Source organism: Macaca thibetana, chromosome 1 (assembly GCF_024542745.1).
Source record: "Macaca thibetana thibetana isolate TM-01 chromosome 1, ASM2454274v1, whole genome shotgun sequence".
Taxonomy (NCBI): Eukaryota; Metazoa; Chordata; class Mammalia; order Primates; family Cercopithecidae; genus Macaca; species Macaca thibetana.
The window spans coordinates 1,674,268-1,689,892 of NC_065578.1; the positions used below are offsets into that span (position 1 = coordinate 1,674,268).

The 15,625-nt window shown below is 64.6% G+C and overlaps 1 protein-coding gene across 1 annotated transcript in view; it reads left to right on the plus strand.

Annotated features, from left to right (window-relative positions):
* The window catches only part of PLCH2 (phospholipase C eta 2), a 73,818-nt gene that overhangs the window by 39,771 nt on the left and 18,422 nt on the right, over positions 1-15,625 (plus strand). The window contains exons 2-7 of the mRNA XM_050802083.1: positions 6,692-6,838; positions 7,935-8,188; positions 8,387-8,515; positions 12,730-12,900; positions 15,047-15,140; positions 15,313-15,516. Coding sequence (XP_050658040.1) covers positions 6,692-6,838; positions 7,935-8,188; positions 8,387-8,515; positions 12,730-12,900; positions 15,047-15,140; positions 15,313-15,516 — 999 coding nt within the window. The remainder of the gene's footprint in view (positions 1-6,691; positions 6,839-7,934; positions 8,189-8,386; positions 8,516-12,729; positions 12,901-15,046; positions 15,141-15,312; positions 15,517-15,625) is intronic.

Below are 15,625 nucleotides of genomic sequence, written 5' to 3' on the forward strand. Positions count from 1 at the left end.
AGGGCCCCTTCCGGCCTGCTCCCCTGCCAAGCTGGGTACTGCCATGGGGTCAGGCCCTCCCCTCCACAATGCCCCCACCTCCTGCTGAGAGCTGGCATGGTCGCCACGCGGAGGGCGCTGCCAGAGGAAAGGGCAGAGCGTCTGTCCCTGCGGTGCCCTCCAGGCGTGTCTGGAGCGGCCCCAGCCCCACGGGCCCTAGGCACTTGCCCTTGGTTCCCCTTAGGCCCAGCCTGGTTCTGGGATCCCTGAGCTTCTAGCACGGCCACCCTGGGGTCCTGCCTGCGGGGAGGGCTCGAGGCACCAACTCACACTCCTGATAAAATAAAAATAGTTGGGGACGAGGCTCCCAGACGTGCGGGGGGACAAGTCGCTTCTCTCAGACGTTTAAATAATCTCCGCCATATGTGTGTGGGCCCGGCCCTCCCTCCTGTGCGGCGCCAGTCCAGGGGCCCGGCTGATCTCCAGTGGGTACCGTGGCTGGGGCAAGGCGGCCACTTCCTCCTCCCTCCCATCCACCCAAGCGCAGGCTCAGCCCCTCCTGCATGCTGGGCCAGCCCTTGGGGGCAGCACAGGAGGGGGACGCTGGGGCTGTGAGGGGCAGGCGGGGGCTGCAGAAGGGCCAGGGCCAGGAAGGGCTGCAGGAGCGTCCGGCCCTCATGCCTCACTGCTGCTGAGGTCCTTTGCTCTCCCAGCCCTGGGATGCGGCTGCCTCAGTGACTCTTGGTGGCCCTGGAGGGTGGGTAGGCTGGCCTGGGTCCCATCGGGACAGCAGGTGACGGTCAGGCCAATGCCAGCTGGGCCCAGGCACAGCCCTGTGGGGGCTTCAGAGGGAGACACGGGTGGGCCTGGTGGAAGGTCCTGCTGAAAGGCAGCAAGCGTTGGGAGAGGAGGGGGCTTAGAGGCAGCCAGGGCCACCTCTGGACAGGCCTGGAAGAGATGGGGCCCCTGCCCGCCCCATACGTGCTTTCGAAGGGAAGAGGTTGGTGGAGGGGCGTGTGCAGTCCCCGTACCCCCGTCGTGGGAGGGGCTGCGGCACCCAAAGGTGCCCCAGGTGTGTGTACGCGCCGGGAGGCCTGTGGGTGTGATTTGTGGGTTTTGTTGGAAGGTTCCATTGATTTTCCAGCCTTCCCCGGGGAGAGGCGGAGACGCTGAGCCCCCGCCGGCCCCTTGTCGATGACAGCCGCGAGGCCCGTGCTGCCTGCTGCGTTAGGACAAGATCGATCTCCGCCATAAAAACAAAATTAAGCCAACACCGCCCTGGCTTCTGACAGCACGCGCTCGTCCTCTAATCCGCTGCCACCCGCCCGGTTCCAGCCTTGGAAGAAAGGAAGGGGCTGCAGGAGCAAACTTCTCAGAGTGGGGAAACTGAGGCACTGAGCCAGGGAGGACAACCCAAGGTCAGGGGCAGGTCCAGGACCCCTGCTTCCCGGCAGCCGCCAGAGCCAGGCAGTCAGGGTGAGCCGGTGCAGCCCAGGTGCGGGGGCCGAGCCCAGGGGATCACGGGCGCCTTCCTCTGGGTGTCACCGTGGGGCCCGCACAGCCCTCCCGTGCGCTCTCCCCACCTGGGGTGCGGCCCCGTCTGCCCGCCCATCCACCTGTCTGGGTGCATCTGTGTGGGAGGCTTCTCCAGGCCCAGGGCTGAAGCCGACCAGACCCTGGTAAGCTGCACCCAGGACACCAGTGTGGACGCTGGCTCCTGTCACCTCCTCAGCGCAGGCCTGGTGGCCTTAGCCGCCTCTGTCTTGCCCGTCCCTCCTTGTCCACCTGCGTCCAGCCAGTGCCTGCTGTGTGCTGGGTCATGGCCTCACAGGGGCAGAGCAGGGAGAAGGACTTGAGGTCCCTGCCCCAGGGATGTCTCGGGGTCAGGCAGTGCTCTGAGACTGGGGAGCCCCACTGTGGTGTGCAGGTACCTGGGGGAGCAGCAGGTGAGCCAGGGCCCTCCTCTACCCGACGGAGCCTGTATCTGCCCCTGACCAGGACTGCCGGCCCCTCCCAGTCCGGCCCCCGGCACGGGCCCACAGTCAGGTGCATTGCTTCAAGCCCACCTGAGGTCCCACATCAGGTGTCCTGGCTCAGGCTGACGGGAGGGGCCGAGCGGCCTGGGGTGGGTGTGGACCATGGCTGAGGGCTGGGCCCCTGTGTGGAACTGCAGAGCAGAGCATGGCTTCCTCGACTTCCCTGTGGGCTTTCAGGATGGCCGGCCCCTGGCTCAGGGCAGGCAGGGTGAGCATGGGGGCCGGCCAGTGCAGGCTGTGGGGCTGGGCTCGCCTGCCGGCATGGGGGTGGGGCACCCCCTCCCTGACCTTGTGTGGGGGCTGGGCTGGGCCCTGGGCTGGTTCATAGGCAGCACGTGGGGAGGGGTTTTAAGTCCCTGGGCCTGGGCCCCTGCCACGTCTCTTGGCCTGGGGCACCCCTGGCTTCACTCTGCAGCTGCAGTTTTGTGTCTGCCTGAGTTTTGGAGGGGAGTGGGCGGTCCCTTTGGTCCTCAGGGCAGGCAGGGCAGCCCCCGGCAGAGGCCTGCGTCAGGAAGGATTAGCCAGGCCTCCACCTGCCTGGTCAGTGGAGGAGCCCGACTCGGCTGCTGAGGAGGTCAGGGGACCTGGGGTGCAGGAGCCTGGGCCCCACGCTGGGGGGCTGGGGCCAGGCACTCTATGCGTGGCCCCTCTCAGAACCCCTGCCCAGGCAGATGGGGGCCTCCGCGCCCTCACCCCAGCTGATGGGGGATCAGCTAGTGGCTGAGAGCTTAAGGGAGAGAGGGAGGGGGCAGAGGCCCAGCCTTGGGGAGCTTCGAGGAGGGACGGGTGACAGGCGGGAGCACCCCCAGCCGGGGCCAGGCCCAGGGTGAGGGAAGAGCAGGTGTGTCGCAGGCCAGGAGGCCTCTGAGGTGCAGGAAGGAGAACTGGACCCCTGTGTCAGAGTGGAAGCCCGCAGCAGCCCAGTGTGGGGTGGGCAGGGGCCCTGGGCCAGGGCTGTGGCCGTCTGGTCTGTCTCCAGGCCCTCGGGCCACCTCCTGGCCCCTGTGTTGCCCCTTACACGGTGGCTGTGCCCCGAGGCCCTGTCTTCCTGAGGACGCCCGGGACTCCAGCCCCTCTCCTCTCTCCACGGCTCATGACTCCCTAATCTAATTCCACGGCAGAGCCCAGAAACGCCTGCTGACCTGCTTCCGCCAAGAGCAGCAGAGCCTGTGACGGGGCCCCTGGTGGGGCCTGGGTTCACCCTGCGCTGATTGCATCTGATCTGGCTGGGTGTGGCCCCGGTCGTCAGTGGTCAGCCAGAGATGCGTGGCCATCTCCTCAGGGACTGCCACCTCCCACGCCTGACCTTGGCCCCGGAGCTCTGCCAAGATGCCCAGCCCTGGCACCTCCCTGTCCTGGGTTCTGCAGGCCAAACTCCTCCCCTGGTGTCAGGGGAGGAGGGCAACTGCCCGGGACCTTGCAGTCCTTGTTGCTGGAGCCAATAGAGCCTGGGCAGTAGGTGGGAAGAAGGGCGGGGTTCCCCCCCACGTAGTCATGAAGCACGGGCATGGCCAGGACACAGGTGGCTGGTGTTCAGCCAGGGTCTGCCACCTCCCGTTCCCACAGCTGCCCCTGGTGTCCCGGCCTGGACTCAGGGATGGGAGAGCCTGTGCCGTCCTGCAGTGCTGGGCCAGGGTGGGCTGTGTGGTCCTGGTGGCAGTGGGACCTGAGTCCTTACCTCAGTGGGAGCTGAGACAGTGGGGTGGGTCCTCCTTGGGTGCGGCCCTTCTCCAGGTCAGACAACTGTCATCCTTGTAGGGCAGAATGTGGGGACAAACGTGCCCTGGGCATGGGGCCACCTCCTCCGCCACGGCTCGGTGACCGGGGAGAAAGGTCAGGCTGGGGCTGCAGCTGCATGAGGGAGACACGGAGACCCCAACCCAGGCTCAGGGACCCACGTCCTGGGCCTGGGCTGGGAGTTGCTGCTGAAAGGGCTCCGGCTTGGCTCCCCTCTGCAGCCACCGGGCTGGGCGCTGTGGGGATGAGGTGAGCTTCTGCCCCTGCTCCGAGCCGCCTGCCTCTGGACTTTGGGGATCCGCTCAGAGGTCCCCATAAGTAGGGATGCGGGGTGAGGGCAGGGACCACTCCAGGCCCAGCCTCGGCATCCGTGGTGGGCACACAGCGGGGAGGCCCACCCCACACAGGGTCCTCTGAGGATGGTGCCCTGCAGGCCTTCCAGTTGCACCCTCTGGGTCCCAGGAGGACCCCCGTTGGTCCTGCTCTTGTCCTGCAGCCCTGGTGTGGGTCTGGACCTTGGTCTCAGGAGGGCCCCCACTGGTCCTGCTCTTGTCCCGCAGCCCTGGTGTGGGTCTGGACCTTGGTCTCAGGAGGGCCCCCACTGGTCCTGCTCTTGTCCCGCAGCCCTGGTGTGGGTCTGGTAGTCTGGGCCTTGGGAAACACTGTTGCCTCCACAGTGCCCTCCTGTCCCCAGCTGGGAGTTCCCTCGGCCTAAATCCTCTGCCAGCTGGGCTGGAGCTGGGATTAGCACAGGGATTGGGCCCGGGGCTGGGCGGGGCTGAGGCCCTTCGCTCCCCCAGCCTTGGGAGGCGGCTGCGTCAGGGACTCCTTGGTGGCCCTGGAGGGTGGGTAGGCTGGCCTGGGTGCCATCAGGCCAGCAGGTGACGGTCAGGCCAATGCCAGCCGGGCCCGGGCACAGCCCTGTGCGGGCTTCAGAGGGCCCTGAGGAGGAGGAGGAGGAAGAGGCAGAGGAGAAAAGGCCCCACAGAGGTCCTGCCGCCAGCACTGCCAGTGCCTGACCTCTGCTGCCTGGGGGCCGGGGGAGGCCTCTGTGGCCTCCGTGAACCACCCGGCTGTCGTCAGGACATGTCTGGCCCCTGGCCCTCCCCTGAGAGCCGGACCAAGGGAACGGTGGCCTGGCTGGCGGAGGTACTCCTCTGGGTTGGAGGGAGTGTGGCGCTGTCTTCACAGTGGCAGCTCGGCCCCCTGGGTAAGAAGGGGCAGGGGAGTGACCCGGAATGAGTGCTGGCCCTGTCCAGGTGCCTGGCGGGTGGGGGCTGCTCCTGGAGGTGGCGGAAGCCTGGGCCTCCATCCCATCCCTGCACTCGCCTCTCCCGTCCCCCTGGGTGCTCTAGGGGTCATGTGGGTCCAGCAGCGTCGGCCGGCCCTGCCCTTCGGCCGCTCAGAGGCATGCTCCGCACACCTTGGTCTCCCAGGCACCTGTGGGGCCTGGGGGCTGAACCCAAGGGGCAGGGGGAGATCTCAGGTGGCTCCAATGCTCTCATTAATGGGGTCCCTTGTGCTCTGGGGTCACTGGTGCTTGCAGCCCAGGCAGCTGGGCTGGCGCTGGACATAGGGGCCCTTGCTGTTAGGAGACTCTGCAGAGGAGACTGGCTGGGCACGGCTGGGAGGGGGGAGTGTGTGTCTTGTGGTGGCCTGTGGAGGGCCCTGGTCCATGCTGGCCTGCCAGCTCTCTGCTCCAGCGGCAGACGGGGTCCCATCCAGGCTGCCCTGTTGCAGGCCTCTGCCCACCCCCCGCCCCCGTGTCCTGCCTCACCCCTCTCCTGAATCCCTGCAGCCATACCTGTGTCTTCACCTGCCGTGTGCCCCGAAGAGCCCAGCCCCCTGTGCCATGCTTTCCATCCCTTCAGTTCCCCTCTGCTTGTGATCATGGAGTAGCTTCCCCAGGGAGGCCTGGCCAGTACTGCCCTTGGTCCTCCACAACACCCTGCCGGGGTCCCTCAGTGTGCAGACCTGGGGTGGGATTAACGTCTCTGAGCTTTGGCAGATGGTACCTCTGGGACCCAGGCTTTCTGTGAGCAGGTGCACAGGAACCGAGGGGGTGGGACAGCTGACTCTGGCCTGGACTCCCTGGAGCCTGCAGCCCCCTCCCCTGGGACAAGCTACAGCAGGAGGCTGAATGGGCAGAGGAGGGGAGAGAAGGAACGAGGCAGGCGGCCTGAGGGAGGGGAGGGGTTGTGAAGCTCGGATCCGGCACCACAGCCTCCCAAGTCCATACTGCTGTGTGGGGCCTGGGACGTGGACATTTGTGGCACCATTCGTGGCCCTTGTTGCACATGAGGGGTGAGGGCTTTCCTGGAGACACCCCAGGCAGGGGCATAGTCACTCAGGAATGTGACTGTTTGCTCCTAGAAGTGGCCTGTGACCGGGGGTGGGAGCGGGGGCATGGGTTGCTGCCTGTTAGGCCCACCCTGTGCCTGGCAAGGGGCCTCCACCTCACTGTGGCCCCAGACAGCAGGCCCAGCCACCTCGTCTGTCTTGCCTTGCGCCCGGCCTTCCCACTGTTGAGTTCACTGCTGGCTCTGTTTGAGTGGTGGCTCTGGGGGCCCCAGACCCAGCACTGGTTCCCAGGGCTGCTGGGACTGGTCCAGGAGGTGTTGGGAGCGGCAGGTGGCTAAGCAGGGTGGGGAGCAGGGTCCTCAGTCCCCAGGACCATCTGGGGAGGAGTGGCGGGGCCCAGCTGGGCTGTGTGACCCAGGCAAGCCGGCACCTGGGGTGGAGGTGGCCCTGGGCTCTGGCCTTTGCCTTGTTGCTGGCAGGGTGGTGTGGGTGGGGCCGGGCGAGGTGAGGTGTGGCTGTGCCTCCGTTGATGGCCGTGTGTCTCCTGTGAGGTGTGGCCGTGCCTCCGCTGATGGCCGTGTCTCTCCCGTGAGGAGTGGTCGTGCCTCTGCTGACGGCCGTGTCTCTCTCATGTCCAGTGGAGCGGTGCATGGGTGCCATGCAGGAGGGGATGCAGATGGTGAAGCTGCGTGGCGGCTCCAAGGGCCTGGTCCGCTTCTACTACCTGGATGAGCACCGCTCCTGCATCCGCTGGAGGCCCTCACGCAAGAATGAGAAGGCCAAGAGTGAGTAGGAGCCCTGGGGAGGGGGGCAGGTCAGAGTCCCCGGGGGGACACGAGGGTAGGGACCTTCCCAGGGCAGCCACTGATGGCTGAGGAGCAGCGAGACCCTAGGCCTGGACACCTCTGGGCTCAGTGACCTTGGGGATCCACAGTGACCTCTGGGCTGTGGGGTGGGAGGGATCCAGGTCCCCTGCCCGCCTGGCAGAGCTCCCTGGGACTCAGTGAGGAGCAAGTAGCGCTGCACCCAGCCCTGTGCTGAGTGCTGGGCTGGGAGGAGGAGCACAGCATTGTCCGTCTAGCTGGGGAGGTTACAGCTCCCCATAAACAGAAACGAACCCCACAGGGGTATGCTGATGGGTGGCCCAGGCAGCCACTGGGCAGGGCCGCTGGAGGGAGCAGGGGCCACCGGAGATGGAGGCTCTGTGCAGGGGGTGCGCGGGCAGGGTTGAGGCACACGGGGAATGTGGGGGAGTCCCACAGTTTGGGGAGAGACATTGCAGTCCTCAAAGGCTGGGATAAGGGTGCAGCCAGAGTCTCCGCGGGCTTTGCTGATGGGCAGGACCCAGGCATGCCCGGCAAGGCCTCAGCCCAGCAATTGCCAAGCATGTAGCCACTTTGGGCCCCTGGAGAGAGCCGCGCTGTGGAGCCCCCAGGCGGTCCTGAGGTCATGACAGCCTCGATGCACCTGAGCACAGAGGTGGGGGTCCCTGGAGCCGCTGTCCCCACCTGTGGCACTGGGGCCCTGGAGGTGGCCCAGGGCTTCCTTGGAACGTGGAGACGTGCTGGTTAAACGTGGAGCCCTGGGCCAGCCGGGCACCGGGGGCTGCAGGTGGGGGGAGGTGGACGCTTTCCTTCGTGGGGGCTGTGTCTTTTCCACAGGAAAGGGAAAGGGGGAGGGACACGGGTCAGCAGTGGGGGGCTGTGCAGTCTCGCAGATCTTCACCCTTTGTTCTTGAACCCTGGACCCTGGGCCCTGCCGAGGGTCCTGCATAGGTGGGCAAGGAGCTCCCAGCTGCTTGGTCACTGCTGTGTTGGGGCTGCCGGCAGGAGGACGGTGGGCCCCGGCTGGCCTGACCTGTGCTCCCTCCCCACCCCGCAGTCTCCATCGACTCCATCCAGGAGGTGAGTGAGGGGCGGCAGTCGGAGGTCTTCCAGCGCTACCCCGACGGCAGCTTTGACCCCAACTGCTGCTTCAGTATCTACCACGGCAGCCACCGTGAGTCGCTGGACCTGGTCTCCACCAGCAGCGAGGTGGCGCGCACCTGGGTCACTGGCCTGCGCTACCTCATGGCCGGCATCAGCGACGAGGACAGCCTGGCTCGCCGCCAGCGCACCAGGGACCAATATCCTTGGGCACTGAGCAGGCAGGGCAGACCCAGGAACCGGCCCCTTGGCTGCCCACCCTGGGAGGGCCCCTGCCCTTTGCCAGGTCACATGTTGGGGAAGCGGCCAGTAGGCTGGGGTCCCCTATTCCTTCCTCCCTAGGCCAGAGGGTGGGGGCGGTGGACCTGGACCCGTGGATCCCTGTTGGCCCCTAACTCGGCACCAAAGTGGCTGAAGCAGACGTTTGATGAGGCCGACAAGAACGGGGATGGCAGCCTGAGCATCGGCGAGGTCCTGCAGCTGCTGCACAAGCTCAACGTGAACCTGCCCCGGCAGAGGGTGAAGCAGATGTTCAGGGTAAGGCGAGCCTCGAGGGGAGCACCCCAGCCCTGGCGGGGCCCAGTTTCTTGTTACTTTCCCCGTGTGGCCCTCACCCAGCCACCCTGATGTTAGGAGTTATGAAAATGCAGCCTTCAGCTGAGCTGCGGCCTTTATTGTCTGTAATTAGTTTCTGTTTCCGGAACGCCTGCTGGGCCGGGGGAGAGAAACTCTGCCCGTCAGCAGGTCCTGGTTCCGGGCGGCGCCGGCTGAGCCAGCAAACCAGGCCCTAGGGCCTTGCTGCTTTGCTGCAGCTTGGAAAGTGGGTTCTGTGGGTGCAAGCACCAGGCCCCGGGGTCTCTGACACACACACAGGTGCACACACATACATGCACATGCATAAATACGTGCACACACATGTGCACACACACATATGCACACAGGCACGCACATGCACACGCGCACACACACACACATGCTCACAGTCTGACAGCTCCGCTGTGTCCAGCCCCTGTCAGCTCCTGCCTGCTCCTGCCTGTTCTCACTGTAGATGGCTGGTCATGCCTGGCTGGAGTGAGGGAGGCTGGACTGTTCACAGCACGGGGTTTGTGCGTGAGTTAGGGGCTGGGTGCTCGCAGACACTCTGGGGACTGTCCGGGGCTCGTGAAGTCCCCAGTGGGGAGACAGTCTGCCTGGGCTGTGGTGGCTGGCAGGTGGCTGAGTCTGCACGTCTGCACCCCCTCTCCCTGCCTGTCTAGGGCCATCCCCAGCCACATTCTGGGCTCAGGGGCAGCTCTGGGGCCAGCAGGCCCCTCCACAGAGTTGAGACTGTGCCAGGGCCCGGGCAGCAGGCTGGCTTAGGGTGCGGGCTCCAGAGTGGCCTCTGAGTGGGAGGAGACAGATGCCCCTCACTGAATCCAGCAAGAGTGCACGGCTTCTGGGGCCTGAAGGTCCAACCAGACCTCCCTAAGGGAACCCCAGGCAGGCGGAGGCAGGACCAGGCTGCGGGGCTGGCTCTGGAGAGGAATGGCAGGGCAGCTGTTGCTGTCACGTCACAGGCCTGGCACTCCAGCCCTATGCAGTGGAGGCCCAGTGGCCCTGGCCTTTGGTGGTCAAGCCAGGTGGAGATGGCTCCAGTTTCAAAGTGCTGGGCCTCCCCGCCCATCTGTGCTGCATCCTCTGTCGGCCCTGCAGAGCCGAGGGAAGAAGGAGCCTGCAGCCAGGCTGGAGGGGCTCTGAGAAGTGGCATCAGCTTCACTGTAGAGAAATCTGGAAACAGCTCCCATTGCCTGGCATGGCCGAATCAGAGAGACGTGCATGGTGGATAAACACCTGGCTTGAGGCTAATTTCATCAAACCTAAGATAAGGCTGGAAGTGGGCTGGACCCAGTGGGGCCTAATTGCCAAAGAGTGTGCTGGGTGGGCACCGAGGCAGGCTCGGCCGAGGTACATGTTCAACAGCGGTGGCTTCCCTTTGTGGAAAGAAAAGATACCGCGTGACTGTCAGGGGCGTTCTAGGGTTGGGCTCAGGCCCCCTGAGGGCCTCACTGTCCGAGCATTTTTGTTCCTACTCATTGGCGAGTGGCTCACCCTGGCACACAGCCACTCTGTGGAAGGGCTGCATCTCTGCCCAGCTTAGCCACAGGCCCTGGAAGGGCCACCAGCCCAGACTCTGTCCCATGGGGGCCCTCTGAGCTGCAGCCTGTCCCCCTCACGGCTGTCCTGGGTACAGTGAGTGGGCACCCCCAGACTTGGGGCTACCCTCACACCTTGCACCAGGCAACCCGCGGCTTCATCTGGTGTTGCTGGGTCCCAGTGCACGTGGCTTTAGCTGGGCCCTTCATGCCATGCTGGCCTCATCCCAGCCTTAGTGTAGGCACACAGCCTGTCCCTGGGGTCCTGACCTTCATGCTAAGCCATGGGTGTAGGGCGTGCAGCAGCCAGGGCTCTGCCCTGGGGACAGGGACAAAGGGGGTGATGGGGCCACCCGACTAGTGACTCCCCTGGCGCAGAGGGGATCCCAGGGGAGCTGGCACCACCACCCCTGGCCACCCCAGATCGTGGCCCCAGGAGGAGGCAAGGCTGTTCCCCAGCGCAGGCTGGTGGCTGCTGCTGTCCATGGTGCTGAGCCGGCCCTGGTCCCTGTTCAGCTGAGGCACGTCTGGAGGCTGAGGCAGGGCCCTGGGCACTCTCCTGTGGACCAGGACATTGAGCTGTCCTGAGAAGCGTGGCCAGCGTGCAGGTAGCCCTTTGTGGCCTGCTCCCTCGACCCCACTCTGGGCTCCTCGCAGGCCCCCTTGGAGCCCCCGGGTGGGCTGCTGAGAGCACGCCGTCCTGAGCCTGTGTGGGCTCTGGGAAGAGGACCTGGTGGGGCTTGTCTGAAAGCCCGAATCACAAAGCCTCTAGGCTACCACTGTGGCAGATGCAGCACCTCCTCGACTTTTGGAGGCATTTCCTGATCTCGGGGTACCCAGTCTGGGGCTTCTGTGGAGGCCCGAGGACTCAGCCAGTGTAGGTGGACACCTGCCGGCTGGGTGTTGGTGTGGCCAGGCCTGGGGTGAGCAGGCACAGGGCAGAACCCTGCCTTCAAGGTACATCTGATCAGTCCATCCCATCTCTGGCCACATCCTCAGTGGGGGGCCAGGGCCGAAGCGACAGCAGGCGGCTCACCGGGAGCCTAGGACCCCTCAAGATGCTGGGCAGCTGGGCATGTGTGGAATGAGCTGTTGGGGCTGTCCCTGCCTGAAATGTTGAGCTCTGGAACTCGTTGAAGAGCAGAGCTAGGCACTGCATCCTTTCAGGCCTGGTGTTCCTCGTGAGTGGCGACTGAGCTGGGGTGTCACACTGGGGCCGTGTCACCTCCAAGTAGGTCATGCTCTCACTCTGCCCTGCCCAGCCCTGGGCTCCCATACCCTTGTGAGGCAAAGGCCTCAATCCTTAGGGCTCAGGGATTTCAAGCATCCCCTTCCATGGGGACTTTATTGCCGACATGGGATTCCCACGGCCCCTGTATCACCTTGGGCTTCTGCTGGGCTGCCTGGCCTCCAGCCCAGGGGATGTTGTTGACCCCCATGTGGGTGGCATTGACTCTCGTGTGCGTGGCGTTGACTCCTGGGTGGGGTGTTGTTGGCTCTCATGTGGGTGGTGTTGACTCCCATGTGAGGTGGCGTTGGCACCTGTGTGGGGAGCGTTGACTCCCATGTGGGTGGCATTGACTCCTGGGTGGGGTGTTATTGGCTCCCGTGTGGGTGGTGTTGACTCCCATGTTAGGTGGCGTTGGCTCCCAGGTAGGTGGCGTTGGCTCCAGTGTGGGGGGGTGTTGGCTCCTGTGTGGGGGGGTGTTGGCTCCTGTGTGTGTGTGGGATGTTGGCTTCCGTGTGGGGGGGTGTTTTTGGCTACCATGTGGGTGGTGTTGACTCCCGTTTGGGTGGTGTTGACTCCCGTTTGGGTGGTGTTGACTCCCGTTTGGGTGGTGTTGGCTCCTGAGTTGGGGGGGTGTTGGCTCCTGTGTTGGGGGGGTGTTGGCTCCTGTGTTGGGGGGTGTTGGCTCCCGTGTGGGGGGGGTGTTGGCTCCCGTGGGGGGGGTGTTTTTGGCTCCCGTGTGGGTGGTGGTGACTCCCGTGTGGGTGGTGGTGACTGCTGTGTGGGGGAGTGTAGACTCCCCTGTGGGTGGTGGTGGCTTCCGTGTGGGAGGTGTTGACTCTCGTGTGGGTGGTGTTGGCTCCCGTGTGGGTCATGTTGGCTCCCGTGTGGGTGGTGGTGGCTTCCGTGTAGGAGGTATTGACTCTCGTGTAAGGTGGTGTTGACTCCCATGTGGGTGGTGTTGGCTCCCATGTGGGTGGTGTTGGCTCCCGTGTAGGTGGTGTTGACTGCTGTGTGCGGGGGTGTAGACTCCCGTGTGGGTGGTGTTGACTCCTGTCTGGGTGGTGTTGGCTCCCATGTGGGTGGTGGTGGCTTCTGTGTGGGTGGTGTTAACTGCTGTGTGGGGTGAGTATATGGAGTTGGCTGTGGGTTGAAGGTGAAAGGCATATGGCGTTGGGCAGGTGTGTCAGTTCTGCATTTTCATGGGGCTGTCCTCATGGTGGGTGGGCCCGTGCCCTGGGGAGTGACTGGAGGCTGTGACAAGGGCAGTGGAGTAGAGGAGGGTGGGCTTGAGTGTTGGTCTTGACTGGGGAGCGGGGCGGCCCTGAAGGACCCCTGTGCACGTAGCCCTGGTCGAGGTGCCAATGGGGACCCAAGGCCTTGCACTGCAGGAAGCAGATACTGACGACCACCAAGGGACGCTGGGTTTTGAAGAGTTCTGTGCCTTCTACAAGATGATGTCCACCCGCCGGGACCTCTACCTGCTCATGCTGACCTACAGCAACCACAAGGACCACCTGGATGCCGCCAGCCTTCAGCGCTTCCTGCAGGTGGAACAGAAGGTGTGCTGCCCGGGCAGGTGTTGGGGGGCCAGCCATCAGGCCTTGCCTTCTGTTCTGAGCTTTGAGCTTCACAGTCAGGGGACAGTGGTGATGGGGGAGCTGCCTGAGGCTATCCCAGGCCATCCCTGGGCTACCTGGGCTCATGCCCCTGCTCTGAGATGGAGAGATTAGGGTGGGGCAGGTCACAGCCTGGCATTTGAGAGCCCCCCAAGTTGGCTTTAGTTTTGATATTACAGGGTGCACCCTATGGGGCAGCCAAGCAGGTACGGAAGGTTTGCGGTTTCTCCTCCAGGGGCCTCTGAATGGCTTGGTCCTGACTGTGGACACCCTGCGCCTCGCACAGCTTGACCACGCCTCCTGCCTTGGTGTTGAGCATCTTGTGAACTAGTGTTCTGTGGCCCAGCCTTTGAGATCTGCCCCTGTGTTCCAGCCACATGGGTCTGGCTGACTTGCTCCCCTAGGGTGCCAGGCCCGCCACAATGTCCACTCACGTTTGTCCAGCAGATACTCAGATGCCTCGTGGAGTCCAGAGGGGCACGTTCACCCCTTTATTTAGACCCCAAGAAGTCCTGACCATCCTTAGAGACCAATGCAAAGGCCACGTGCTCCCTGGACGCTGCCCCACTGACCGGGGACCTCATGTCCAGAGGTTCAGGACTCTGGCCATCTTGTACCAGGCCTAGGCAGAGACTGGGTACCACATGCCCTGGTGGCAGGAGTTGCGGGTCCAGCCAGGCAGTGGACGGGAAGGCCAGAGCCCCAGTGGGGACAGGGCTCCGTGGGAGGGGCTCAGACTCTGTGTGGCCACCCTCCGGCCTTGTAGGAGTGCAGGTGAGGACCCTGGACCCTCCTCAGGGAGGACAGCAGGGACAGGGCAAGCCTTAGGGGGCCAAGATGGCTCGGCTTGGGGGTACTGCTCAGGCACCTCCACTCTACTGGCCACCTGCGCTGCGTCAGCCTCTCAGTGATGGTCTGAGGGGGAGGATGGGAATGGCAGGAGGAGCCTTGGGAATCCCAGGTAGGGTCTGGGTGGGTTTTACCCAGGATCTCCCAGCAGTACCCCACCCCCAAGCTTACTACAAACCCAGAGCTGGCCTTTGGGGCTGCCTCTGGGCCTGAGCTCCCGGGATGCCCCGACCTGACGGCGCAGCTTGCCAGGCTCCATCCCGTGGCAGCCGCTTCTCCAATCCTGCAGGCACGATGCCTGGGAGGCATGGCCCAGGCTGGGGAGGCTAGCATCAGCTGGCTGGACCCCACTGTCTCAGACGCCCTGTGCCCTGGCCACCAGGGGCGGCACCGGCATGTGTCTGTGGGTGACCTGGCTGCAGACAGTAGGTCCTCTGTCCCAGTAAAGGCAGAGGTGGGAATGGGGCCTGGTTGGGGGATTGGCAGGCAGAAGTGACCCTTCCCTCCCTGACCTTTGCCCCAAGCCTTCTGGAACCCTCCCTGCACTCAGGAGCCAGAGTCCTCCAGCCGGCAACTGGTGCCCTTTCCTGGCCTCCTGGTTGCTGGGCCTCCCCAGGGGCCCACAGCTGGCTCTGGGATCCCACACCTGTTACCTCACCATGTTCCCAGGGAACTCCGAGAAGCCCCGTCGGTGGGCTGTGTAGCTCCTGGCCCAGCTGCACCATAGCACCCTGGAGGTTCCTCAGCCTGTGATGCCTGGGGCGGCCTGGGCTGGGCTGGGCTGGACTGTGGTGTTCAGATCTCTTGGGAGGGTTTGTGTGTGGGGACTTGGGCAGACAGTGGGAGGGGCTGCATAAGGGGGCTGCCTGTGCCTGCCTGGCTCTGCCAAGGGGGCATGAAGATTCTCGCTCTCCTGTACCCACCCATACATGGCCTCTGCTCCACGCCAGGCCCACTCTGGGCCACAGCTCTTGCACTGGTTGGGGGTGGTCCAGCTGATGAGGTCAGAGGCCCCTCCTGTGCTGTCAGAGTTCACAGTCAGAGCAAGTCATCCAAAAGCCACGTGATCCATGGTAGTCCCAAGTCATGTGACACTGGGGCTGGCTGGCCAGTGCCCCTGGGCACCATGGTCATTCCTGGTGTAAGAGACAGGCAGGGGACAGTGGTGATGGGGGAGCTGCCTGAGGCTATCCCAGGCCAGGGATGGGCTACCTGGGCTCATGCCCCTGCTCTGGCCTAGATGACGGGTGTGACCCTCGAGAGCTGCCAGGACATCATCGAGCAGTTTGAGCCATGCCCAGAAAACAAGAGTAAGGGGCTGCTGGGCATTGATGGTGAGTGGGGTGCTGCTCTCAGCCCAGCTGTCCTGGGATGCTGGAGGGGCAACGAGGGCCCAGCCTGTGGGCCGGGACAGGTTCTCTGTGTTCTGTGTGTCATGGGGGCAGGTGGTCATGAGATGAGGCTGGTGGTGGGCTGACATGGCCCCTACGCCACGCCATCCTGCAGGCTTCACCAACTACACGAGGAGCCCTGCTGGTGACATCTTCAATCCTGACCACCACCACGTGCACCAGGACATGACGCAGCCACTGAGCCACTATTTCATCACCTCGTCCCACAACACCTACCTCGTGGGTGACCAGCTCATGTCCCAGTCGCGGGTGGACATGTACGCCTGGGTCCTGCAGGCTGGCTGCCGCTGCGTGGAGGGTAAGCCCTGGACCTTGGGCGGTGGCCGTGGGCTGGCATCTGCTGTGGGAGATGGGCTGCCCCTGAGGAACTCCCTAGGGGGATCTCTGGGCAGAGGCTGGGAGGGCCT